The sequence below is a fragment of the Tubulanus polymorphus genome, chromosome 1 (assembly GCF_964204645.1).
Source record: "Tubulanus polymorphus chromosome 1, tnTubPoly1.2, whole genome shotgun sequence".
Lineage (NCBI taxonomy): Eukaryota > Metazoa > Nemertea > Palaeonemertea > Tubulaniformes > Tubulanidae > Tubulanus > Tubulanus polymorphus.
In genome coordinates, this window is record NC_134025.1 from 3,137,268 (window position 1) to 3,165,172 (window position 27,905).

The 27,905-nt window shown below is 36.2% G+C and overlaps 6 protein-coding genes across 6 annotated transcripts; all 6 read left to right on the top strand.

Annotated features, from left to right (window-relative positions):
* The first annotated feature begins 12,265 nt into the window (after positions 1–12,265).
* On the top strand, positions 12,266–18,363 carry LOC141915362 (uncharacterized). Its single transcript, XM_074806856.1, has 21 exons — positions 12,266–12,584; positions 12,718–12,812; positions 13,344–13,516; positions 13,597–13,663; positions 13,759–13,913; positions 13,997–14,134; positions 14,239–14,425; positions 14,505–14,684; positions 14,760–14,908; positions 15,000–15,113; positions 15,197–15,310; positions 15,395–15,571; positions 15,645–16,110; positions 16,184–16,254; positions 16,336–16,493; positions 16,582–16,772; positions 16,849–16,935; positions 17,054–17,139; positions 17,225–17,333; positions 17,625–17,681; positions 18,009–18,363. Exons 1-21 carry the CDS (start codon positions 12,266–12,268, stop codon positions 18,222–18,224), a joined length of 3,309 nt encoding a protein of 1,102 aa, XP_074662957.1. The 3' UTR covers positions 18,225–18,363.
* A 1,601-nt stretch (positions 18,364–19,964) lies between these two features.
* Positions 19,965–21,172, top strand: LOC141915363 (ganglioside GM2 activator-like). The gene is made up of 4 exons (XM_074806857.1): positions 19,965–20,031; positions 20,139–20,334; positions 20,781–20,946; positions 21,089–21,172. The coding sequence occupies exons 1-4, from the start codon at positions 19,965–19,967 to the stop codon at positions 21,170–21,172; spliced, it is 513 nt and encodes a 170-aa protein (XP_074662958.1).
* A 484-nt stretch (positions 21,173–21,656) lies between these two features.
* On the top strand, positions 21,657–22,882 carry LOC141912594 (ganglioside GM2 activator-like). Its single transcript, XM_074803889.1, has 4 exons — positions 21,657–21,797; positions 22,081–22,279; positions 22,357–22,522; positions 22,662–22,882. Exons 1-4 carry the CDS (start codon positions 21,725–21,727, stop codon positions 22,743–22,745), a joined length of 522 nt encoding a protein of 173 aa, XP_074659990.1. The 5' UTR covers positions 21,657–21,724; the 3' UTR covers positions 22,746–22,882.
* A 309-nt stretch (positions 22,883–23,191) lies between these two features.
* LOC141915364 (putative G-protein coupled receptor B0563.6) lies at positions 23,192–24,166 on the top strand. The gene has a single exon (XM_074806858.1). It carries the CDS (start codon positions 23,192–23,194, stop codon positions 24,164–24,166), a length of 975 nt encoding a protein of 324 aa, XP_074662959.1.
* Positions 24,167–25,320: 1,154 nt separating this feature from the next.
* On the top strand, positions 25,321–26,546 carry LOC141914766 (ganglioside GM2 activator-like). The gene is made up of 4 exons (XM_074806058.1): positions 25,321–25,459; positions 25,740–25,938; positions 26,016–26,181; positions 26,321–26,546. The coding sequence occupies exons 1-4, from the start codon at positions 25,387–25,389 to the stop codon at positions 26,402–26,404; spliced, it is 522 nt and encodes a 173-aa protein (XP_074662159.1). The 5' UTR covers positions 25,321–25,386; the 3' UTR covers positions 26,405–26,546.
* A 291-nt stretch (positions 26,547–26,837) lies between these two features.
* On the top strand, positions 26,838–27,812 carry LOC141915368 (putative G-protein coupled receptor B0563.6). Its single transcript, XM_074806863.1, has one exon. The coding sequence runs from the start codon at positions 26,838–26,840 to the stop codon at positions 27,810–27,812; it is 975 nt and encodes a 324-aa protein (XP_074662964.1).
* The last annotated feature ends 93 nt before the right edge of the window (positions 27,813–27,905 follow it).

The following is a 27,905-nucleotide window of genomic DNA, read 5'->3' on the forward strand; positions in this document are numbered from 1 at the left end:
TTATTCATTTTGTTTCGACGTCAATTGAGTATTAATAAAGAAGTGTTTTGTTTTGGTCTTATAGGTCGTTCTAATCGAGGCTTTCGAGAGTATTATGAAATATGAATTAGTTTTAGCCGACATTAGTACGCTGGAACGTATCTATGTTTGTGACCTGTTATCGGGTCCTTGCCCTCGTGATTGCAACTTCAATGAAATGGATCATCCGTTCTGGTGTAAACTAAACAAAGTTGTTCGAAGGGTGAAATCACTGCTGAAAGCTATACTCATTGTGGTTAGTGATTCTTTTATTCTTCTGTACATACCCTTGAATTAGGGACGTAAAAATCTCAAATATATACATGTTGAGTACATGCATTCTCTTTGTAGATGGATGCTTTGAACATCAAGCCTCCGAAACAAGATAAAGATATCTTAAATATCGAGTCAGAATCAGAACGTTTTGCATTCACAATGTCGGCGCTTCATCGGCTGGTAAGACAATCAGAGAGAGTTCAAAAAACGTTTACTGACATGCAGAGAGAATTGTAACCATATTCAAAAAACATTCCAGAAGTGTTCAAATTGGCTTATCTACTTAGGCCTAGTCGATGTAAGATTGCATTTGACAAACAGATAATGTTATTTTGTTAAATAAATATATTAGCATTACCAGAAGAATTACATTTCTATCAGATGTTTCGGACCCAGTTTTTAGAACGACCGTAAGACGGCTATTCATTCTATACTGCGGTGGGGGGAAGAGTTGATTTTCTCATTAGATACCTTTGTGAAACGAGTTGTTTCAGTGTACACTCTCCACTGCAGGTATATTTCATCATATCCAACAGATTCTGATCGGGAACCGTTGGGAAGAGAGTTCGCAAACGAGAAGAAATGAAATCAACGTCTTCCTGTGGCCATTGCGTAAAACATTCATATTCCTCGTCTAATTTTCGAAGTTTTTCATCGATTTCTTTCAACTGGTTCGAAGAATCGTCTTCTGACTCATTCATGCGATTATCATTCGACTCGCTTTTAAAGGTACGGCATACAAAATACAACAGCAAAATTACCACTAAGCCTACTATACTAGCCAGCGGATAAAACCAATTATTTTTCAACCATCTACCGAAATCAGATGAATCTAAAAGATCGTTGATGTCACGTATAAGTTTCTCGAGGAACTTCTCATCTTGTTGGATACATTTAGCAAATTCGTCACAATAGCCCTTGTTGTCGGCGCACCCATCGCCGGGCATTTTGGTGAATACGTAATGGTGGATATCTTTGTACGGTTGACATTCTGATGTCTCATTTTTGCAACATAATGTACACATTAGTTCTTCGCTCTTACACGAACACTCCGACAATTTTCTATCCAAACAAACATTACTTTGACAGTGTCCAAATAAACAAGTTTTTCCACCACCGTAACATAATGTACCGTCATGAAACCAATCTGAATTCGGACAGTACGCGCTACTGCCGTTACACTTAGCCTCGAATGCGCATAGACTCCTTTGCCGGCAAATTCGGTCGGTGTCGCTTGATACTTGGCAATTATTTTCGCAACATGTCGTGCTAACAGGGCTGCAGGTTCTATTGAGGGATCGTTGGAAGGTACAACCCGGATCTATACCATTCCCACCCGGTGGAGTACAGCATTTATCAACTAATTGACATGTATCCGGGATACCGCAATCACACTCTTCACCATCCTCCACGAAACCATTTCCGCAAACCGAGCCATAATTTTCAATAAAACAATGTCCATTTTTTGCGATAACTTTGGCCATCTGCTGTCGACTGCATGGAGAAAACAGTTTGTTGTTTGGTTTCGAACCATCAGTCGTGTAAGCGTGCATGATAAAGTTTCCGTATTTCCCTCCAGGAGAACAGAGTCCATCTGAATTTGGATCGTGATTGCTTCCAAACGAGTGGCCGAATTCGTGTGTTAGTGCGATGGCAGTAACTGCGCGTAGGACGCGTTTTCCGTAATTGATAAATGATAGCACCGCAGTGTTAAAATTGTACAGTTTATTTTCACCTGTTAGATAAACACTATTTTGACAGATGCCACCGGCAGAGTACTGCCCCGTGTTACCTATCCACGCTAAACCGAGGACACCATTTTCGAAATCTCTGTACGTGAAAGCGATCGCGATACAGAAATGATTGTGATTATACTCAGAGAACAAGTCCAGATATTTGTTGATATCGATATTGCTATCAGCTGGTTTATAAACTGTAACATTAGCAGATGTATGTATCGTTATCTTATTCACGATGAAACCGATTCTATCAGCGACTCCATCCTCGTCGAAGTCAGTATTTTGAAAAATGCTATTTGCTTCATTCACGTGAAATATCACTTCCCAAACCGCTAACAACGGGTCACGTGCCGCCACATAATCATAGAAATAATGATCAAGAACAACATGAATTCCGCACAATTCTGATCTCTGATTAGTATTGGTTGTACCTGAGCGAACCAAGTGGGAAAAGTTTTGTCTATGAAGCTTTTGTTTTGTTTTTGGCAAAGGTTGTATCGGCCCACCATCACCAGACCTATAACTGCTTACAATATCACTATCACGAAAAATTATATAATTGGTTGACGAACTCTTATCAAAATATCTCCGTAACGGTTCGATATAGTACGTTTCATCCTCTGTGTACAAAACACCGTCGAATGTGTCATTTCTTATGATTCCATGTGCTTCGGATTTAAGATCACCGATTAGTTCTCCTTGAAAGATGCTACCGTCTTTTATGGAATAGGTCTCGCCGTTTATTTCGACCATCGGGAGTGAAGTGCTTGGGCGATTTAAAGCAATGCTGAATTTCTCACCAAATGCAATGAACTGAACTAAACGAGACTTGTTTGATTCCGCGTGTCTCCTTGCTTTTGCAGTCTTAGATGATGATGATGTAACATAATCCAAGTCAATGATGTCAACAGTAATATTTTCAAAATACTTGATCGTGAAATTGTTGTCTTTTCTTCTGACGCCGCGGCAAGCGACTGTTTCAGCGAATGAAATAGTAATGATAGCAAAAATTTGAATAATGAAATCCATTTTTTTTCAAATTCAAATAATTTACAAAAAAAATATCCTATGCGTATTGTCAACTGTTTCTATGGTAACATAAGGTGGACGGATATCGGAAAGCGAAGAAAGAACCTATGAAAAATTATCTCATTACAGTACAATATCATGATAGTATTTATTCACATTGAATGATGTAAATATATGAGAATTACAGAGCACGTAACAAACGCCTTTCAAAACAGCTTAAATACATCTCTCTTCACTTGATTGACACTTTTACAAGGGATGTTTCCATTGTAATCAGTGAGTTGATGAAACAATATTTTCATAAAATTAAATCTCACTCAAATTTCATTTCAGTGCACAAATTCGGAATGAACATCATAACTAATTATCTCTGTATTGATTTGATAACACATCAGACTCAAAATGTATAAATTTCCAGTAAGTATGATTAGTAACGGTGTTTACATGGGAGAGTTTGTAGAGTTGACACAAACAACTCAATTCGCGCACAATGTACGCCTCGCATTGTAAGTCTTCCGAGCAATAACTCGCGCACTGCATACCAATTCGACAATTCGTAAACTTTATAGAGTTAATAAGCGATCCAAGACCAGCATCAGTAACCTTCCCGTAGTTAATATCTGTCTTTAAATAGTCTGAAGCAAAAATAAATGCTGAAATCCATCAATTTCTTTGATTTTATATAGAAATTACGTAATTATGAATCGATTACGCACATGAAGGTGTGAAGTCCGATCCTAATTTCAATTTCTTTTCCTTAGTGAGAGTCATTTGCAATTTCCCAACATTGTTGAACACATAGTTTACACCATCCACATCTACTTCCACCTGATATTCATACAGATATTCATACAGATATATACAAATATGTAAAATCTATAATCTAAAACATTGTAGAATGTTTTTACCTTTGTATAGTTGCTTCTATCTGGGTATTTTGTAATGAATTCGATATAAAGAAGACGTCCCGGGCGACAGTTAGGAATCGTTCTCGTAGTAATCCTAAAATATCAGATGTACGTATGTAAGAATTCGAATATGTCTTATGTTATCTCTTTTTATTCCAATAATGACATGGGTATATTTTACGTATTATACGGCATTGTTGAAAATAGTTGATATTCTGGACAATCTTGAGTCGATCCTTTCACTACAGTATGAACAGGTCTATTACTTCCATTGGGACCACAGTGCATAGTAACATTTACATCATCTAGATTATCAAAATTGTTGAAAGTTATTGGTTTGGCGGGATACAGTAGCTTATAAAATCTATATCGACGTTTGGTGAATAAGTTCGCTATGATCGACAACATCCTATATTTAAAACTGTTTTAATAATAAAATGGTTGAGTTTGTTTTTTGATATACTCCACATTATTCAACATCATTTTCCATTTCTAATACAAGCATCTTATCATGACTTATAACGATATTTCAAACTGATTATTTCATGAACCGACCCTTTGAAATATTTTCAACTATGGTTACGTTTCATTCTTTTTCAAAAATATGGGTTGCTTATTCCTATAACAATAGAATAGCACGCAAATCATCGTATAAAATGTTACTTACTTTTTCCGTGTTGAATGAGGGTCACAAAAATGCAAATCCGAAGAAATGTGTTGCCCATTGTTGATTCTATAAGCGAGTATCGAAAAGTGAGATCTAAATTTCTATATGGCATGTATCCCAACAGCTAAATTTTCAGTCAAACTTGGAACTAAGGGATGAACTGTACGTGACGACCTTCACGCCACTCATCCCCAGTTTTTATCGGTTTTTCTATAAAACTCCTCAAACACAGTGAATAATTGATAGCACGAAAAATCAATTTTTGTAACCCAAAAATGGACCTCAGTATTTCATTTTACAAACAAAATGAACGAAGCCAATTGAACGATTTCAAAACGATTCGTTATAGAGTCCATTGTCGGTATAATCATCTTTCTGGCACAAATGACTCAATGAAACATCACGTAATTTCATCTGATACGACATATACCCCCCCCCCCAAATCAAGCGATAAAACAACAGAAAATGAATAGAATTTAGAGCGAAGCCCTAATGTGATACTCCTCGCTTTCAATCTTATATTCCATTAAGGTCGTATTTATATTTCGCTGACTGGAGTTTAAGGATTACTTGGTCGTTTGATTCCACGTGTCTCCTTCATAAACAGTCTTGTTGTGACAGAATCCAAGTAACTGATTCGTATCTACGGTATTTATTTCAAAATACTTGATTAAGAAATTATTGTATTTTCTTCTGACGCCGCGGCAAGCAACTGTTTCAGCGAACGAAATAGTGATGATGGTAAAAATTTGGATAATTAAATTCATTTATTCAAATTCAAATATTTTGCGAAAAATTATTCTATGCATCAACTGTTTCTATGGTGACATAAGGTTACGGATATCGAAAACATGAAGAAAAAACTTATCTCATAACAGTACAATATTATATTATGATAGTATGTATGTGTATGTACAGAATGCCTAAACTTAATCGGCCCAGGAAAACAACGATGAGCCTTTTAAAACAGCTTGAAGATATTCCTATTCACATGATTAACACTTTTGCAGGGGAGTGCCTCCTTAACCTTTAACAGTTGGCGAACAATTATTTTTCAATCAAGAAATTCATTATTGAGTCGTAGATTTAGAATGAAAATTTACTACTAATCTTCTCTGTATTGATTTGATAACACGTCAGATTGGAAATGGATGAATTTCAAGTAAGTATGATTAGTAACGGTGTTTACATGGGAGAGTTTATAGAGTTGACATAAACAACTCAATTCACGCACAATGTACGCCTCGCATTGTAAGTCTGCCGAGCAATAACTCGCGCATTGTACATCAATGCGACAATTCATCATCTTTATAGAGTTAATAAGCGATCCAAGAGCAGCATCAGTGACCTTCTCGTAGTTTATATCAGTCTTTAGATAATCTGAAGAAAAATGAATGATGGATTTCATCAAATTTGTTATTAGGCCTACATAGAAATTACGCAATCATGAATCGATTACGCACATGAAGGTCTGAAGTCCGATCCTAATCTCAGTTTCTTTTCCACAGTGAGACTCAAAAGCAATTTCCCAACATTGTTGAACACATACTTTACACCATCCACATCTACTTCCACCTGATATTCATACAGATATTCATACAAATATATACAAATATGTAAAATCTACCCTGTAATCTATAACATCATTGAATAATGTTTTTAGTAATTACCTTTGTATAGTTGGTTCTATCTTGGATTTTTGTGATAAATTCAATATAACGAAGACGCCCCGGGTGACATTTGGTTAGCGTCCTCGTAGTGACCCTAAATTTCAATTAAATATAAGAATTTCAAGATATTAGATTTCTTCACTTTTTATAATTCCAATTTATGAATGTGTATATATTTTACGTGTTACGCGGCATCGATGAAAAGAGTTTGAACTCTGGACAATCTTGGGTCGATCCTTTCACTACAGAATAAACAGGACTACTGCTTCCATCAACGCTACCAGGACCACAGTACATAGTAACCCTTACATCATCTGTATCATTGAAATTGATGAAATAAATTACGATTCACTCGACTTGCCGATACAGCACAAGTCGAGGAAACAATATGACATTTAATCGATACTACCAAGTCATTGGAATTTATAATAACATACTCAGATCATTCAACTCTATTTTCCATTTCTAATACATGCATCGCTTATTAAAACAAGTTTAAAAACTGTATAACGATATTTCTAACTGATTTTGGTCGGGAATTTCAAGACTCTAATCTGTCCTGCAACCGACGTCTTGAAATATTTCTTCAAAAGTATGAGTTAAAAAATTCTGATTTGTTACTGATTATCAAATGATGACCAACCCAAAATCTTAAACCTCGATGAATAACCAGCAAAATCCAAATCACTGGTAAACTGCCTGTATTGATCTCAGTATTTCAAATTAAGGAACGTGACCCCACAGGGTTCATCAGAGAAACCTGATGACGAAGTTTATTCAAAACTTCGAAACTATCAGAAAATAAATTGTTAAATCATCAACTTTGGATTTTGATCATTAGTATTGTACATCGAAGCTTTTGTGTAATCATATACAGTGGACTGTTAATAAAATCGAAGTGAGATGTTTCAAATATTGCACAAAATTCAATCTATTTCTCTATACAATATCATGATATACATTAGAATCAGTATTTGTTGTTTTATTTCTTGTGACATTAAGATAGTATGCACATCGTATAAAATGTAACTTACTTGTTCCGCGTTGTATTAGGGTCACAAAAACGCAAATCCGAAGAAATATTTTGCCCATTTTCAATTCTGTAGAAAATTGTTTCTACCGTAGACGCATAAACAGCTGCCTGACTAAAAACTCTAGTTTGCGTCGAGGTTTCTACGTAGAGAATTTCGATATACGTATCAGTGATTGGTCGTCTTCGCGCAACTGTAGACTATATGACGCCCGGCCTTTGACACCACTATCTTCCGTTCCTCGCATATTCATATCGGTTTTCGTATAAAACTCCACCATCCCAGAGAACAAAATAAAATCGAAAAAAACTTCATAAATTTTTTATTCTTTATTCTGTGACAGAACGATTTGACATACTCAATGCGGGCAGCTCAGTATTTCATTTTCCAAATCTGGAAAAAAAGAAGAACATTGTCGGCTTTCAATGTTTTCATTTTACTGCAGAAATCTACATACTATAATACAGTAAAGCTACGACCAGATATCTACCCCTGGCAGGCTAGGATACCTAAAGTTAAGATCACTTACCGCGATCCAGATGCTTGTATATATTCATTTAAAGCCGTGATGTAATTTTGCAATTCATTTTCATTGGTTAACGCAGGAATTTCTTCCGGAGCTCCGTGTTTCATAAACCACCAATAAAATTCATCCACGGTTCGAACCCTGAAAAAACACCTCCTCTGTATTTTTTTAAATGTAACCTTGTTAAGAATTGGTTAAATGTTACACATTGAAAATGTTGATCTGAACCAGAAATTCTTCTCTTACCCACGTTTGTGAAGTGTTGCGCCGTGTTTGCTTTCTGTAAATTCATAGATATTTCATAGTTTATGAAGATAAACAAATACATTGGATGAATGAGAATTATCTATCGTGTATTTTGTTAATGCCGCTGTACATAGATTTATAGTTAAAACGACTGTGACGTCATGAAATTCTTACCGGTTACAGTTAAACATAAGTAAAAACATAGAATCCAGTATAAGATCATCACTAACCAGGGCTTCATTCTGTTACTCGGTGAAGCTTTCCCTTTAAAGTAGCATTCGCATACAATTAAAAATGAATGAAATGAAATTAAGTATAAGAGAATTAGTTTGTGTAATACCTACAGTTCCCACTGTAATGACAGCACTCTTACATTCAAACTATTATCTAAATCTGATCATTTTATCTGATAAACCTTTTAAAGTAAAAGGGTTTATAATGATAAAACGGACGACATTGAACCATCTGTGCTTCTAAATTCCTGGATTGATTTTAACCACTAGCAAAAGATATCTCCTTGCTTTATTAGCAGTCCTAGTTGATGCTGTCCAAGAATCCAAGTCAATGGTATAACAGTTATATATTTTCAAAATACTTGATAGCGAAATTTTTGCCTTTTCTTCTGACGCCGCGACAAGTAACTGTTCCAGCGAATGAGTGAAGATGACAAACATTTGGATAATGAAATTATTTTTTTTTCAAATTCAAATGTTTTGCCGAATATTATTCTAGTATGCGTAATATTGACTTCATTGGGTAGTTCTTGGCCCAACATCATGGAATTGCGGACATACTTCAATGCAAACTGGGGCAGGGCTTCGAAGCAATCGGGACCTGGGTTCGAAGCAATATCAGGGGCAAGTACAACGCGTCCTTAGGCATGAGTCCTCGACGAAGCGGCGTTATGAATTTATCCATGTCGGTCTCCTCGACGTTCAGCAAGAGTTGTTGATCCAGATACGTGAGGATTTTTATCTTTTCTTTGTGCGTTTCCAAGGCTGGAAACAACCGATCGCGATCAAGCTCCGAAATAATGTCGTCCTTATATTTTAGATGCAGTTTTCGTTGAAATTTCCCTATTAGTCGCACGATTTTGCATAGTTCGTTTGTTCCGAGCTGCCATCCTGTTCAATTCACGGCACCAAAAATGTGGTTAGAGATTCCACTAGAAACAAGATCGAGGGCAACTGAGAATTATGCAGTATGAATAACTTTATTGAAGTGCCAAGTGGCAGGAAAGGGCTGCATGCAGTGAATATCATCGAGACGTACCTGACAAGCTTATCGTACGTAACTGTGGTAGAGGAGTTGACGAGATTAGTGTTGAGTTCATTTACAGCATTGAAAGTGGTTACGGTTAAGAAATAGTGTTTCATCCAGTTAAAAATTCGAACATAAACTGAGTTGAACAATTAGGTACAATATCAACATTTACATGAAATCATCTTCTTCTATGAGAGCGTTCCCACTCCGAAAATATATAAATATCTATATCAATGAATATAAGTTTTATAAGTTTTCGGGCGTTTTGGCAAACCAACATTCTTTCAATTTAGAGTTCGATTTTAGTCACAAATTCAGAATGAACATCTACTGCTAATTATATCTCTATTCATTTGATAACACATCAGACTTAAAATGGATGAATTTCCAGTAAGTATGATTAGTAACGGTGTTTACATGGGAGAGTTTATAGAGTTGACATAAACAACTCAATTCGCGTACAATGTACGCCTCGCATTGTAAGTCTGCCGAGCAATAACTCGCGCATTGAATATCATTGCGACAATTCATCATCTTTATAGAGTTAATAAGCGATCCAAGACCAGCATCAGTGACCTTCTCGTAGTTAATATCAGTCTTTAGATAATCTGAAGAAAAATAGATGCTGAAATCCATCAAATAATTTTTTACACAGAAATTACATAATTTCTAATGAATCGATTACGCACATGAAGGTTTTAGGTCCGATCCTAATCTCAATTTCTTTTCCACAGTGAGACTCATTAGCAATTTCCCAACATTGTTGAACACATAGTTTACACCATCCACATCTACTTCCACCTGATATTCATACAGATATATGAAATACGTAATCAGATATACAAATATGTAAAATCTATAATCTTTAACATGGTAGAATGTTTTTACCTTTGTATATTTGGTTGTATCTTGGTATTTTACAATGAATTCGATATAATGAAGACGTCCCGGGCGACAGTTAGAAATCGTCTTCGTAGTAACCCTAAAATGTATATCAAATGTATGTAAGAATTTCAACACATCATATTCATCTCTTTTTATTCCAATAATGAAATGCGTATATTTTACTTTTTACGCGGCATTGATAAGAAGAGATTGAATTCTGGGCAATCTTGAGTCGATCCTTTCACTACAGTGTACACAGGGTTACTACTTCGATCACCTTTACGAGGGCGACAGTGCACAGTAACCTTTACATCATCTGTATCATTGAAATTGATGAAAATGATAGAGTTAATCGACTTACGGATACAGCACAAGTCGAGGAAACAATACAACCCTATTTCTCGATGCAATATCATGATATAAAACCAGTATTTTCTATCTTATTTCTTGTGACATTAAGATAGTATGCACATCGTATAAAATGATACTTACTTGTTCCGAGTTGTATTAGGGTCACAAAAATGCAAATCCGAAGAAATATGTTGTCCATTGTCGATTCTGTAGATTTCACGAAAACTAGGCTGTAGTTTCTATCACGTGTAATCAGTGTCCTCTTAACAAAAAAACTCTAGTTTGTATCGTGGTGTATGTATGGAGAGAATTGGATTTCGATATTTCTATCAATAGTTTGTCTTCTTCGCGGAACTGTAGACTATGGCGCCTTTGATACCACTCATCTTCCGTTCCTTGCGTATTCATATCGGTTTTCTCAACTCGACAAACCCAGTGAACAAATAGTAAAAATGAAAAAAAATATACCATAAATTTCGTATTTTTTTTATTCTGTAGCAGAACGGTTTGACATTTCAATACGGGTACATCAGTATTTACAAACCTCGAAAAAAGATACCTAAACCTTGTCAGTTTTCGATTAAATGCTTTAATTTTTACTGCAGAGAAATCTACCTGCAGTAAAGCAAGGACCAGAGATCTACCCGCTGGCAGGCTAGGATACATAAAGTTAAGAGCACTCACCACGATCCAGTTGCTTTTATAGATTTAAATCGTGGTGTAATTTCATAAATCATATCTTCATTGATATATAAATCAAGGAAATGAACAAGATATGTTTAAGAGAATTAGTTTGTTTACTTCCTACTACCTACAGTTCCTGCTGTAATGACAGCACTCTTGCATCCAAACTTTTATCTAAATCTGATCATTTTATCTGATAAAACAATCACCTTTTGCAGTAAACGGGTTTATAATGATAAAAACACATCTCTACATCTGAAACTCCTAAATTCGTGCATCGATTTTAACCACACTAGTAACTTATGCCACAGAGGTTTTAATTGCCTTCAATTTTTTCTTTCAAATATTTTTCTATACACCTCGTTCTTGAAGTCACTTTAATTTCAGCTCATCTTATCTATATGTACAGTGAGTTAGGGGTGGATCCAAGGGGGGGGGCGGTTAGAGTGTCTCGACTCCTTGCTCCGTGTTCGAAAATTTTCTGATAGTGATCAATCATGATGAAACTAACCGCGATTCAAATCTTTATCATTTGCTGTTTCGGACTGAATGCGCCGCAAAATTTCATGGATGCTTTTCGAAGCCCTAATACAATAAACACCTCATGTTGACACTTTCAATCTTACTAGATATATTTCATTACACCAGAGTCCATTAGGGTTGTATTATTTTTCGCCGGGTGAATATACAATTAAGGATTACTATGGTTCATTACTGATGTATAATTGCCGTCACTCTACATACCAAAGCACGGAAATACTGAGATATAGTTGTCCCTTCAAACCATTCAACATTTACTCGCGATCACGAAAGCTATTCTTGTACATATAAATACCTGTTCGAACCATAACCTGGCAGTTACCTAGCACTGTAAATTCAATGCGATTAGCAGGTGCTTGCAGTGGGACAGGTGAATGTCGTTGATAAATTCTTTAAGGAAATCAAGTGATCTACAAGTAAGTGAAACGGAGCATGCCGTCTGCAGCAGGGTCCAGTACAGCGAGGTCTGTACGGACCCCAGTTTTATCGAAATCGGCGACGACGCCAAAAGGATCCGTGAAAAATTTACCAGTTATCGTACATCCGAGCGCTAGACTCGGTAGAAGAGGTGAACTCAATGTTAGAGGTGTATCTTCATCGAGTCGATTGAGTTGCAGCGTCGATGGCTCATTAAAAACGGAACATACGACGTATTCAGGATCGGCACCAGCTACTGCTAGAATTCATCAAAGTTGTGAAGAGCTTCCATCACTTGAAGTTAACAATAACTCAGAATCGAAACCTTTACCAGGTCTGTAAATAATACGTGCATATATTGTTTGTATTTCTAAATATATGGAAATTCTTTCTTTAGTTGTTTTTGGCTAAAATTATTGATCGGACAGTGAGGACAGTGAATGAAATTAATCTAAATTAAATTGTAGATTATCTGAAAAGTGACACAACAAAACCTCGCAAAAAATTTGACACAATCGAAAATCAGACGAGCACCAAATATGGAACCGATGTTGTGAGTGTGGTATAACTTCATTACCAAATTCCTACTTTTTGTGACGTAACTGTTAATTTGTCATTTACATTCTTCGAACTGGTTAGACCGATGAAATATCGAATTAAATCCTTCTGTGCCTTTCGCAGTGGTTTATTAGACATTCATTATCTTTAAAATCGACGTGTATTTAACTACATGTCGTGTCCAAAACAACCCAGACAAATAATTTACACGGCACCAATTGTTTGTATTCATTGATAAAATCGACTGGTATTTATTTGTTCACATGTTTATAGGCTTTATAGTTGAGAATCTTATTTGATTAAATATGTCCTCACAAATCTGTAGAGGTGTTCAAGAGACCAGAGTTCGTATCTACATGTCGTACACGAATTTGATATTGCCTTCCAGAATTGATACCAACATCTGCTTCGCATGTTTTCTTGGAAAAAAAAACTTTAAAAAACCTCGATTATTTCAGACATCCCGACTTAAGAATCAGATGTCGTTTTATCATTCTGAAACTCTAAACTCTGTGTTTTTTTTATTTACTGGAAGCTGTTTGAAGTCGTAAATGAAAAATTGACGTCCGGATTTTATGGAGTTCGTCTTCAGTTTCAAGCGAATGATTCGACTGGTAACGGAGCTGTATCACGTGATGCCTTGATGCGAATTATATCATCATTGTGTGGATACATATCGATTGAGCAATTTAATAATTTCCTGAAACGGTATATCAACTTTCAGTAAATATTCTATAAAGTCGTATCCACGAAGCTGAAATACAAATACATATTCTTTACATTTACAGAATCGGCCTTGAGAATGAAAAGAGTGTCAAATTTGATGATTTTGCTTCAAACTTTAAAAATAACGAGGTGAGAATGAATTCACGTGTCAAGCGATAAATGAATTCTTTAGATGTATCAGTTGGACATGCAGCAATAGATGAACGAATGATCTATAATTTCAGACTGTTAAACAGGAATGGTTGAATCCTGTTCAGAAAAAAGATGTCCAGAGTCTAGAACGAAATTTCAACCATTCATCTGCAGTCGATTCGTCAGAATGTCTGTATATATCTGCTGGGTTTGCTTCACAAATACTGAAAGAAAAAGCCAGATCGGGGTAATATCTATAGGATATCTAATCGGTTTCTATGGTAGATACCAATGAATACGTTGTAACTCACGTAATTTCGACATTTTCAGGCAGTTGGATGTGAAAGACTTATTTCCGCCGAATTGTTTAGCTCCAGGAGGCCGAATCGTTTCACCACAGTTGCAAGTAGCGTGTCATAAGCTTGGACTCTTTCTTACGTTCGATGATCATGAAAAGCTGTGGGAAAGGTATGATATCTTTCTCAGGAAGTATCGTCGTGTTGTTTTATGTTTTCAAGGGTATAGGCTAATTGAAAAATCTATATTCTGTACGTTTTTAAAATTCAAACTAGGTACGACCTGCTTCGTGTCGGGGCTGTAAAAACACGAGTGTTTTTTCACATGCTTGGATTAGACCCGAAAGGTAGACCGAAAATTGATAATGGAACTGTGAGGACCGCAAAATCTGCTCCAATCACTAAAAGACCGATGGCTGAGAAGTTTCTTCCTGAGACAAAACATATTGAGCCAATGACAGAGGTATGATCAATGTTAACTACATTTGGTTTTAGTTTGTATTTCTTTCTGAACAATATTTGCAAATGTGAATGATATTCAGATCACTGTTCATATGGGTGTGGAAGATGAGATAGTCGCCGAGGAGAGAAGAGAAGAACTTAAAACTCAAGAGAAAACCGAACATGAACAGTCACTTCAAAATAAAAGGGAAAAGATGAAAAGAAATTATCTAAAAGACGTCCCGAAACTCACGAACGTTGTGGACATGTTACATTATAAGGTCAGTTAACATTTCTGAGTTAAACATGTCGTGGATTCCTCGATATATTCTAAAGTCTTTCTTGCGTGTATTTAGTTTGAAGAAGGTTATAATTCGATGATGAAAACGTTCGAATATTTCGATGTCGTTAATGAAGATCTTATACCGAGGATAGACTTTCGTAGAATTCTTCGCGAATATGGATTTCCAATTTCTGCTACCGATCTGGAAGGTTTTCTCGCCAGGTAAATCCCGTCACGGTGCGTCGATTTTATGGAAAACTAGCTTTTCATCGTTATTTATGTGCTTACATAAGGAAATGACTTGCATTTTCAGGATTGGTCTCCGAGCAGTGCAGGGTTTGGTGAATTTCAGAAGCTTTCTTATGCGTTTTCAAAACAGATCGGAAACAAGCATACTAAATAGAGTTGTGGGAAGTGAATACCATATGTGAGTGGAACAATTTTGCGAACTCTCAAATTCTTTTCATCGAAATGCATTCATACATACATTGGGCATATTCATATATTTAGATTCCAGCAAAAAATGATCCCTTTGACTGAAAGCACGCTGACATCTGAAATGTTAGAGGCAAGACTGATTGAATATTTTCACGGGGATTTTCTAAAACTGTTAGGCATATTCAAGTAAGTTATTTTCTTCCAATTTGCGATTAAAGATCTACACATACTTTACTTAACGGTGATTCTCGATTATCAAAAATGTTTCAGGAATCGTGATAAATACGGAATTTCTTTAGTTGGAAAGAATGAGTTTGAGAAAGCGATTAGTAAAGTTCTACGAATTGCTGTAACCAAACAGCAACGCGAAACTTTAATGAAAGTTGCCTGTCCTGATAGCGATGGACTCATAGATTACAGCAGCTTCATGGCACTGTTCACAGGAACGTGAGTAAATCTAAAAAATTGGGACGTCTTTGTCATGAATTCAAAGAAGTAAGATCTATCTGTCTTTTAAAAGGCCTGGAAAATGGAACATGCATTCTGATCATGGTGTGATGCTACCAAAGGTGAATCATTTCCGAACACCACCTCAGTTGAAACAACTCAAGAGGCAAATTGAGAAATTTGAAAAGCAAACGGACGACCAAGAAGAAAATCCAGCAGCGGAAAAATTTGAACACAAAAAAGAGAATGAATCGGAAAATCATACAAATGATACATGCCAAGTTAGCGGTGATGAGTTAGAAGTGACTTTTGAGAAAGTTGAAATGGATAAGACAAATGAAGAAGAGAAAAATAGCCCTGATCCATGCAGTGAAAGCCTTAGAAAAGAAGAAGAGGAAACTCCAAAAGAAGAATCACTTACCATTGTTAAAACACCTGTCGTCACTAATAGCGACGGTAAATCTGACGAGAGAAGTGTAGAAGAACTCACTGAAATTCTTAAAGACTTATTCAAAAACAGATTCCATAAATTAGATAAGGTAAAATATTGGTAATAAATCTCATACGATTATTATTCTTTTAGTAGCTAAACAAAAACTTTTGGTTTTACAGTCCTTTAAGGCTCTAGATAGAAAACATACTGGTCGACTCGATAAAAATATGTTCTCAAAGATGCTTGATGAGTGAGTATTTGTCATGATATATAATCATCTTTTATGTTACAAAAGCAGAAATGTTGATAGTGTTTATTGTTTCCTTTGTAGTTGTCATGTTCCTCTAACGAAAACTGAGCTGGAAAGTGTTTGGCAATCGTTGAGACTTTCGTCAGATGGCATGTTCGCATACCGTCAACTCATTTGTCATTTTATGACGAATATTTACCAGCTTGTACCACCACCCATAAAAAATAAATTACCTATGGGTAAGATATGCAAACTGTCACATACCTGTGACTATATGATAGAAACCCTATTTATCAAATTTGAAAATTTGTATTTATTTTTTGATAGAAAGCACCAAACCGATAATTGAAGAACTCCGAAGGATAAAGACGACCGGTACGACCGCACGTGCCACAGGTCGCTTTCGGACAGGGGTTAATCTAAGAAAGTCTGGACCAAGCACATCTAGATCTATATCGGAATCTCTACCATGTTCGGGGACACTCCCCGGCCCACTTTTCGAAACATTACAGATTCAGGTCAGATATTCAGAAGATATATACCGCCTATATCCATCCATAAATTATGCTAAACGTATTCCAACCCATATTGTAGGTTCTCCAGAGATGGGATCGACTAAAAGAAGCACTGAAAATAGTTGATCGCGAAGGGTATACAACCGTCAGAGTTGATGACTTCAAGGTCTGTCTGTGTCTCATTGATGATAATTTACCAATCTCACCTTACGGATGATATCAACAACGTCGGTTCATTTTTTTAAATGATATCTTTATTTTCTGGATGAAACCTTTATTTCTAGGAAATTCTTAAGCTGCTTGACTTCCAGCTTTCAGAAACAGACATTAATGATTTGTGTAATAGATACGATCTCCGAAAAAATGGCAGGTAAAGTCGCTCGTGTACAGCGTGCATCCTGAGTTTCACTAAAATTCATTTCTGCCGTCGTATCTATATATGTCTTATGTTCTAGATTTCATTATATGCCGTTCATGCAAAGTTTCGTGAGGCAACCAAAATCGAGATCTCAGTCATCGAAAGCAGAAATGTACACTAAGCTAACACACCGACTTCAGAAAAAGGTTGATATTGCAAAACACACGTCTGTTTATATTGTTTGCACAATTGATGTGTTTATCTGAATGATAGATTAACATCCACCTTATCAATGTCAATACAGAAATTCAAAGAAAAACTATTATTAAAATGAGATAGTTCACGAGACTGTGAGAAAAACTAGTTTAGACTACGGTAATACTAATGAAAAGTGTTGAAAGGTTAGATGACTAAATGACCGTTGATTAGAAACACGTTAGGAATTAGATTTTTGATTATAAAGCAAAACTGTAAATGTAGTAAGTTTATCTCCACAGCAAAAATCAGGTGAACGGATAACTGTTATAAAAGTAATGGATGAAATTAGAGAAAAGGTACCCTCAAAATATATCATAGGCTTCCCTTAGTGAACCCATACTTTATGTCCTTCCCCTTGCTGTATCAAATGCTTTTACTAAATGTGATGGACACGTGCTTATATGTTCTAGTTGTAGGTTATATATAATCATTTGGATGTTCTAACATTTTACTTCATTCTTATTTCAAAATCAAACAAACCGTTTTGTTCTCTGCTGATAAGACTGGTGGGTTTGTAAGGGATGCAGTGAATGACTGTCTAGAAATCAAAATTCTCAAATCCTTTCGATCGTGATATGCGTGATGGAACATTTGAAGATGTTATTCGTTATTTCTAATTACAGTTGGTCACCGATTGGAAAACACTTCGTCGCGCATTTAAGAAGATGGATTCGAACAGCGACGGTTTCTTGGAAATAACGGATTTCCAGAAGGTTCTCAGCTTGTGTAACATTGACGTCACTGCCGATGACCTGTTCATTTTACTGTCAGAATTCGATTCAAATATGAATGGAAAAATATCATATGAAGATTTTCTCGACCAAGTTCTATCGGCGTAGATTTCTTACTAATTAGAATTCCTCGTGGGACCGTCTCTAACTGTAAAAAACATCTATGAAATATTGTTTTTGTAATTCTAAGATGTCTCTTATTCTACAAACGGTCCCTTCAATAACACTGATACATTAGACAGCTATACCTGTGATAATTTTTTTTGAAACGAAAAAAGACAATAAATTTTTAGATATTATTTGAAGAATTCGTTAAAACATATTTATTAGTTAAGTTTGTTCCATTATAATGTATAGAGCAACATTTTCTCATTTATCGGTTTGCTGAAGATTGAAGATCACCACGCGACCTTGGCTTATCAACCGCTACCCTTAGCGAGAGGCTAGTTCGAATAACGATGTCATTCAGGTCGCAGAATGACGAGTCAATCTTTAAATGGATATTGGAGTTTTACTCACGAAAGAACGCGCTACCATTTCGCTGACGTATCAGAGGTATTACACTCTGCGAAACTCGTGTTTTCCCATCTTTATAATAATAGACAGGAAACAGATTTTATTCCACGTGATTGGGATTTGTTCTCACTACGCTGTTTGTCGGGAGAGAACGACATCAATAACTAAAATAAATCAAAACACATGAACAGAAAACCTCATTTCAAAATTCTTTCCACATATAATAGGACGATTGGTTTTTTTGATAATTACCTCGTCGAAATTTGGAAATTCATTAGTTTCTAGTTTTGAATAAATCAAATCGCCATTTTTGTAGACCTCAAATGACCCTAAATATTTAAAATATCATTCTTGATATACCTAGTACACTTCAATAACTGTTCCAGATATTGATCACATTAATCCCTGATACATTACTGACCTATTACAGAGTATGATCCTGTTACTTGGCTGTCTTTATAACGTTCCAGAATGGCCAGTTTTAACTCTGTAAACTTCATTCCATATGTTTGTCAAATATAACTGAATAGTTTGGAAAAGATTGTATTCATTTTCTAATGTTCTGTTTGAAAACAACATGAAATGTTTAACAACATAAATCTTCCACATTAACTTACCAGTAATCAACATGAATATGTAAATCATTTTTGTCCATTTTAAAAAACTAGCCGGTTGTGTATTCGTTCTCTGTTTTTTGCTCTAGAAAACCACAAATATTGCTGATTTATGTGAGAAATCACTTGGAAAAAATATTTCATCGAGAAACGACCTCGAATAACGATATTCTTATATAGAAAGAAAAATAGCGTAAATTTAGATGAACATTTAGCAAAACTTACATTTCACCTTCCGCATGTGACAAAATGAGCCGTTAATATGGTATGCGATTCATTTATAGCAGGAGCCTCGTTTATTCTTTCATTATCAACGTGATATTTTGCAACAAATGAAACTTGTATTATTATTAGGAACAGATAGAAGGCTGAAACCTTTTATGTTTGCAGTAATCATTTTTTCGCTCGCCGGGCATACATTCGCATCGATTAGACGGAAATGGACCTGACAAACGCAAACACACACACAGAGTTGCATTTTGTAAACATGGGCATTATTCGAGGTTACAATTTACACATGAAACCATCGCACTTTCCTACAGAATAAAAACTAATTGAACACGCCACGTAATACTAAATACGAAAATCAGTGTTTTAAGATTTCAGACACATTAAACAGATCTTATCAGTTCTCGCCAGTGTAATGGACTCGAGTGACCACTTTCCCACGATTTTGCGTATATAAATGAAATTTAAGCTCGACTCCATGTACTAAATCATGTTTAGATTCGCCGTATTCGCCCTGTTCGTGGCTGTTGCTGGTGCCGTTTCGTTAAAAAGCTGCGGTAGGAATTACACACCAGAATTACTAAAACTCTTCTTGATTTTCTTAATGTCTGATATTTCAAAGTTGGATGAATGATAACATGTTTTGCTTTGCTTTTTAACTTAGGCAAGAATAACCTCGTAGATGTGAAGAAATTGAGCATCAACCCGAGCACCATTGTATTTCCGGGTAAATTGAACATAGATGCCGCTGCTATTGTTAACAAGGAAATCAAAGGACGAGTTGATGTTCAGGTCACTTTGAAGAAGAAAGTTTTGTTCGCTTGGGTGAAGATCCCATGCATCAGCAATGTTGGTTCATGGTATGTAAACAGCTATCAAATCATTTTGCCCTCAGCCTTCGTCAATATTTCTGAATTCTGTTCCAGAGTTCAAGAATCAGAAAGAACTTATTTTCAATTCTATTGCTTGCTTCCGGTGTACAAATCAGCGATCACGCAAGCGTTTTGGCCCGGGCCAAACATTCACACGGGTTCCAAATTAGCAGTTTGACATTGAAATATGCCTCGACCCAAAACGTTCCACCAGGCCCGGACACAAGTTATTGAGTTTGAATGCCTATTATTTCTGGAAGTGACTCACCTCACATACCACAGTATCATTTTCATAGCATTTTACTAACGAATGAGTGATTTTGCGTTTTCTAATTAGACACTGGCCAAGAGTTTGGTTCGGGCAAATTCCTAATCTACGTGTGGTCGCGAGGTTTCAAACATTTCGTTACATCACTTCTATTTTTTCCTTACAGCCTGTATCGTGATATTTGTTCCGAACTGAAGAAGTTCACCTGCCCACCTGAGATGATCGCCCAGAACATACAATGTCAGTGCCCCTTCAAACCCGGTCCAGTCAGTTTCAACATGGATGGAATTGATCTGCCTACGATTCCGACCGGATTTGGATCTTTTGTCAATGTATGTATAAAACAAGCTGTTCTAATTATAACTGGAACCAATTCCACTGATGTCGACACGATTTGATTCGAAAAATTTCCAATAAATCAAGATTTAGCCTGATAAGATTGTATCAACATTTTCCATATATTTATTATTTTAGGGACAATACCGCGCTAAAGCTGTTATTCGTGCTGACGGTAAAGAAATCGGATGTCTTGAAGCTGAAGTAAAACTGAAGTCTTAATTCATGTGTTAATGTCACAAAATGTTGAGAAAGAATAGATTTTTCATATAAAAGAATAATGTAGTCGTTTTAGTCATGGTTGTATCCAATCATTAAGCGCTGATCTTCATATCCGCTAATAAATCTAATAAACATTAATGCGCATCGGAGCGCCACTAAAAACTGATAATCACAAATCTGAATGGATTTTAATTACTAAAAGATCAATTATTAAAATGATTTCAAACGCGAACAACATCACCAACACTCAATCAAAAACAAGAACGAAATTTCGACTTTTTAACTCATAAAAATTGTCTTCCGTAGTTTCAAAGGACAAGGCCGTTCCATTTGACAAGGTCGTCATAATCTGTTTTCAACAGTATTAGTCGGCATAATATACATAAATTGACTATTCAATTTTTACGGCGGTTATATTTTCTTATCATTTATTTACAATAATAACAGCTGTTCAATCATATTTAAAATTCCCACAAAATGTGAATCCCCGCAACTATATAACTATACAACTTCGAGTACTTGAGGAGAAAGTGTTGAACTCAAACAAGCATCATGTTGAATTATGTCGTGATCGGGCTGTTGGTCGGGTTTGCCAATGCGGGCATGTATGTGAAGAACTGTGATGGTCAGTATAGTAATGAGTCAAGAAGTGATTTGAAAATTGTTTCGTCGATATCGATATATCAATCGTGTACATTGTTCCAACAGTTTGTCGCATAGATAAGTGAAACATTATAGATCTATATGAAACTCATTTCATCCTTTTTTCGATTGATTTTATTATTGTGTAGTTTTTCTTTGTTCTGAAAATAACAAATTATTGTATAGGCCTATAATAATAAAACTGTGATAAATTTCAGAAAATAGACTTACTGACGGATAACTCATTGACACATTATATTTTGTAGGAAGTCAAAATAAACTGATTGACTTTTCAAAAGTTAGTCTTACACCCCATCCTATCAAGTTCCCGGGTAGATTGAACATTGATGCATTAGCAACTGTAAACAGGGAAATAGGTGGTCAGATCGATGTCAAAGTGTCATTAAAGAGGAAAGTTTGGTTCGCTTGGGTTCCCATACCATGCATAAAAGAGATCGGGTCATGGTAAGAATCGCTGATTTACAGGATAAAAGTCGATACAACTGCCAGGAAATTTTAGATGATTCTACATTTCGTTTCAGCGAATACAAAGATATTTGTTCGCGATTGGAACAGTTTAGTTGTCCCCCTGAAGTCGTTGAACAGGGAATTCAATGCCACTGTCCTTTCAAAAAAGGCCCGATGAGTTTTAACATGGACAACATCATTGTACCTTCAATCCCAACAGGTCTGGGGTTACTTGCTGACGTAAGAGATCATATTTTCTATCAAACTTTGTCACATTCAATCAGTATAACACTTCATGTATACACTAACAGAGATACTAAACGACAAACTTCGCAAATCTGCTTTTCCCACGGACACAGTTTTCATCTTCTATTTTCAGGGTCAGTATTATGCTAAAGCTCGCATCATGGCCGACGGAGTTGAAATCGGTTGTATCGAAGCGGAAGTAGGACTTGACTCTTAAATGACGACGGCTACTTCGATATCTGATGCTCGATATCTTAAGCAAATGATAGCTTATGTCTACAAAAAACATGTTTTTCATTTGAGAAAGAAACAAATGGATTTTGTCAACAAAATATGAATTTATTCTTATGAGTACTTAACGTGTGCAATTCTTTTTTCTTTATCATTGATAATCTTAGAGCATACTGTGGCTTATGAATAGTAGCTTATATATTTTTTCACCCAGTTAAATCTTATATCATTCTTATTCTATCGATTTGAAATCATTCTGTCTTCGCGAGAATTGTAGTGGACGCGTAAATTACGGCCTATTCAGTAATTATCGCTACAATCATTTGATCAATAGTGAATTCATGTGCAGATTTATCGGTGGTCGACACTTATATGTAATATTTAAGAATATGAGATGACTTTGTTTTGAGAAGTCAACTATTCGCAGACAGAATGAATCGTCGATTGAACAGTAGTACCGGTGCTCTTGGTGGCTTACAGATCGGTAAACCATTTTTCGCTTCGATTCTACTCAACATTCTACCGGTACAAGCCCAGAAGGAACCGTTTCTTCGCATGTTCGCTCTGATTTCGCTACCGACGATCTACGGTGTCGGACTTCTCGGTAATCTATGTAGTTTATTTACGATGATGAGTGCACGTTTTCGCGGTCATTCCTACGCGAATTATTTAGCCGCTCTTGCTCTCGCCGATCTCGGCTGTTCGCAAGTATTTTTCATTCCGATTCCTAATTACATATTAGGTTATCCTTACATAACAATAAAACACGATTGGTGCGCCATATATACTTATATAATAAACATTCCATTTTATCTCGGGTCTTATCTAGTGGTTTTCATCGCGTTGGAACGACTTATTTTGGTTCTAAAACCATTTACGGCGAGGATTCTGTGCACGGCAAAGTTTGCCCGGATCAACACTTTGTGTTTGACCCTCGCTTCAATGGCTATCCCTTCTTATAGCCTGTTTATAGTGAAATATGAAGATCATCTCGGATGTTACGTCAGTCGTCTTCATCAACGTATACATTTTCTATTCAGCGTCATTATGAAATATTACATTCCGGCCATTCTTATCATCATCTTCAACATCATCATCATCGCTAATCTACAGAAACAGAAAGATTTCGGTTCGGGTGAAATGAAAAGCGCGCAAACGATGAGAATAACGATGATGTTGTTGTCCGTATCGGCGATGTTTACGGCTACGACGTTTCCACCCGCTATTTCCAGCACTTTCACCAGTCTCATGAAAGAACGACCGAAATATATCAATCGTCTGAACGCCATTACAAACCTCATGCAAAATTCAAACTACGCGACAAACTTTTATCTTTACCTTTTGACCGGCAAAGAGATAAGGGCACATTTATTCGATAAACTTAGAAGTTGCTGTCGGACAAGGTAGGCTATACAATTCATTCCTGAAATTTTTCGTCGAACACATTGAATCCTTTGAGTAATCTCGATTCCCACAAAGTAAAACACCGCGGCGGGTTTTCATCACTACTCATGTTTTGATCGGATTCATGGAAATCTATGTCTTCCACAATTTATTCGCGACATATTCAGAAAACGGTTTTCCACACAGTTTCCTAATTTGAACAATTTCCAAATATTTCATTAGTTTTCGTATTTTCTGATGAGGTTTCCTATGTAATTAAATAGGCCTTCTTTTGTTCGAAATCCAACGAAATCCAATGAAAATCGTATAGGCTAGTCAATCATACAGTGCGCAGGATGAATTCTGTGGAATGAATGTTTGAAATAAAGGATCCTCGGGCATAATGTGTAAAATGTTTAGAAAATCAGTTTCAACATAAATGGAATTGATCTGCCCAATATCCCGACCGAATTTGGAACCTATGTCAACGCCACGAGCGATTATCTCAACAATTGCTCGTAGGTCAACGTATGTATAGAATATCCTGGTCTAATGATAACTAGAACAAATTCACTGTTGCCGATTTGATTTGATTCGAAAAATGACCGATAAATCGAGCTTTAACTCGGGCCTGATTAAATTGTATCAACATATTCCAGGGAACGATACTGCACCAAGCTGTTATTTGTTATTAGTGTCGACGGTAAAGAAATCGGATGTCATGAAGCTGAAGTTAAACTTGAGTCTAAATTCATTGTTAATGTCACAAGAAACTTGAGAAAAAATAAATTTTCGATTCAAAAAAAAAATTACGCTGTCGTTTTAGACATGGTTGTATTCAAATGTTAAGCGCTTATCTTCATATCCGCTATATAATAAACATAAAAGCTTAGAAGCTAAGCGCCTCTAAAAACTGATAACCACAAATCTGAAATTACTAAAAGATCAATTATCAAAATCATTCCAAGTGCGAACGATATCACATGTAAATATAGCCCGGTATATATGTGTGTATATATATATATATTCTGTTTTCAACACTACATGATCTTGATGGATAGTTGGCATAATATGCATAAATTGACTATATAATTTTTCATGGCGCGGAAATGTGCTTATCATTCATTTAAATTAATAACAGCTGTTCGATAATATTCAAAAATCACATAAAATCTACCGATCCCCGCCACTATATAAAGCCGAGTACACGATCGAGGAGAACGTGTTGAACTCAAACAAGCATCATGTTGAATTATATCGTCATCGGGCTGTTGGTCGGGTTTGCAAATGCGGGCATGTATGTGAAGAACTGTGATGGTCAGTATACTAATGAGTCAAGAAGTGATTTGAAAATTGTTTCGTCGATATCGATATATCAATACATTGTTCAAACAGATTGTCACATAGCTAAGTGAAAAATTACAAATCTATATGAAACTCATTTCATCCATTTTTCGATTGATTTTATTATTTTGTAGTATTTATTTGTTCTGTAAAATTAGAAATTATTGAATAGGCCTATAATGATAGAACTGTGATAAATTTCAGAAAATAGACTTACTGACGGATAACTCATTGACACATATATATTTTGTAGGGAGTCAAAATAAACTGATTGACTTTACAAAAGTTAGTATTACACCCCATCCTATCAAGTTTCCGGGTAGATTGAACATCGACGCGTTAGCAACTGTAAATAGGGAAATAGGCGGTCAGATCGATGTCAAAGTGTCATTAAAGAGGAAAGTTTGGTTCGCTTGGGTTCCCATACCATGCATAAAAGAGATCGGGTCATGGTAAGAATCGCTGATTTACAGGATAAAAGTCGATACAACTGCCAGGAAATTTTAGATGATTCTACATTTCGTTTCAGCGAATACAAAGATATTTGTTCGCGATTGAAACAGTTTAGTTGTCCCCCTGAAGTCGTTGAACAGGGAATTCAATGCCACTGTCCTTTCAAAAAAGGCCCGATGAGTTTTAACATGGACAACATCATTGTACCTTCAATCCCAACAGGTCTGGGGTTACTTGCTGACGTAAGAGATCATATTTTCTATCAAACTTTGTCACATTCAATCAGTATAACACTTCATGTATACACTAACAGAGATACTAAACGACAAACTTCGCAAATCTGCTTTTCCCAAGGACACAGTTTTCATTTTCTATTTTCAGGGTCAGTATTATGCTAAAGCTCGCATCATGGCCGACGGAGTTGAAATCGGTTGTATCGAAGCGGAAGTAGGACTTGACTCTTAAATGACGACGACTACTTCGATATCTGATGCTCGATATCTTAAGCAAATGATAGCTTATGTCTACAAAAAACATGTTTTTCATTTGAGAAAGAAACAAATGGATTTTGTCAACAAAATATGAATTTATTCTTATGAGTTCTTCATATGTGCAATTCATTTTTCTTTATCGTTTATAATCTTAGCATACTGTGGCTTATGAATAGTAGCTTATATATTTTTTTCACCCAGATAATCTTGTTCTATCGATTTGAAATCATTCTGTCCTCGGCAGAATTTTAGTGCACGCGTTAATCACGGCCTATTAAATAGTTATCTCTACAATCATTTAATCAATAGTGGATTCAGGTGCAGATTTATCGGTGGTCGACACTTATATGTAATATTTAAGAATATGAGATGACTTTGTCTTGGGAAGTCAACTATTCGCAGACAGAATGAATCGCCGATTGAACAGTAGTACCGGTGCTCATGGTGGCTTACAGATCGGTAAACCATTTTTCGCTTCGATTCTACTCAACATTCTACCGGTACAAGCCCAGAAGGAACCGTTTCTTCGCATGTTCGCTCTGATTTCGCTACCGACGATCTACGGTGTCGGACTTCTCGGTAATCTATGTAGTTTATTTACGATGATGAGTGCACGTTTTCGCGGTCATTCCTACGCGAATTATTTAGCCGCTCTTGCTCTCGCCGATCTCGGCTGTTCGCAAGTATTTTTCATCCCGATTCCTAATTACATATTAGGTTATCCTTACATAACAATAAAACACGATTGGTGCGCCATATATACTTATGTACTAAACATTCCATTCTATCTCGGGTCTTATCTAGTGGTTTTCATCGCGTTGGAACGACTTATTTTGGTTCTAAAACCATTTACAGCGAGGATTCTGTGCACGGCAAAGTTTGCCCGGATCAACACTTTGTGTTTGACCCTCGCTTCAATGGCTATCCCTTCTTATAGCCTGTTCATAGTGAAATATGAAGATCATCTCGGATGTTACGTCAGTCGTCTCCATCAACGTATACATTTTCTATTCAGCGTCATTATGAAATATTACATTCCAGCCATTCTTATCATCATCTTCAACATCATCATCATCGCTAATCTACAGAAACAGAAAGATTTCGGTTCGGGTGAAATGAAAAGCGCGCAAACGATGAGAATAACGATGATGTTGTTGTCCGTATCGGCGATGTTTACGGCTACGACGTTTCCACCCGCTATTTCCAGCACTTTCACCAGTCTCATGAAAGAACGACCGAAATATATCAATCGTCTGAACGCCATTACAAACCTCATGCAAAATTCAAACTACGCGACAAACTTTTATCTTTACCTTTTGACCGGCAAAGAGATAAGGGCACATTTATTCGATAAACTTAGAAGTTGCTGTCGGACAAGGTAGGCTATACAATTCATTCATGAAATTTTTCGTCGAACACATTGAATCCTTTGAGTAATCTCGATTCCCACAAAGTAAAACACCGCGGCGGGTTTT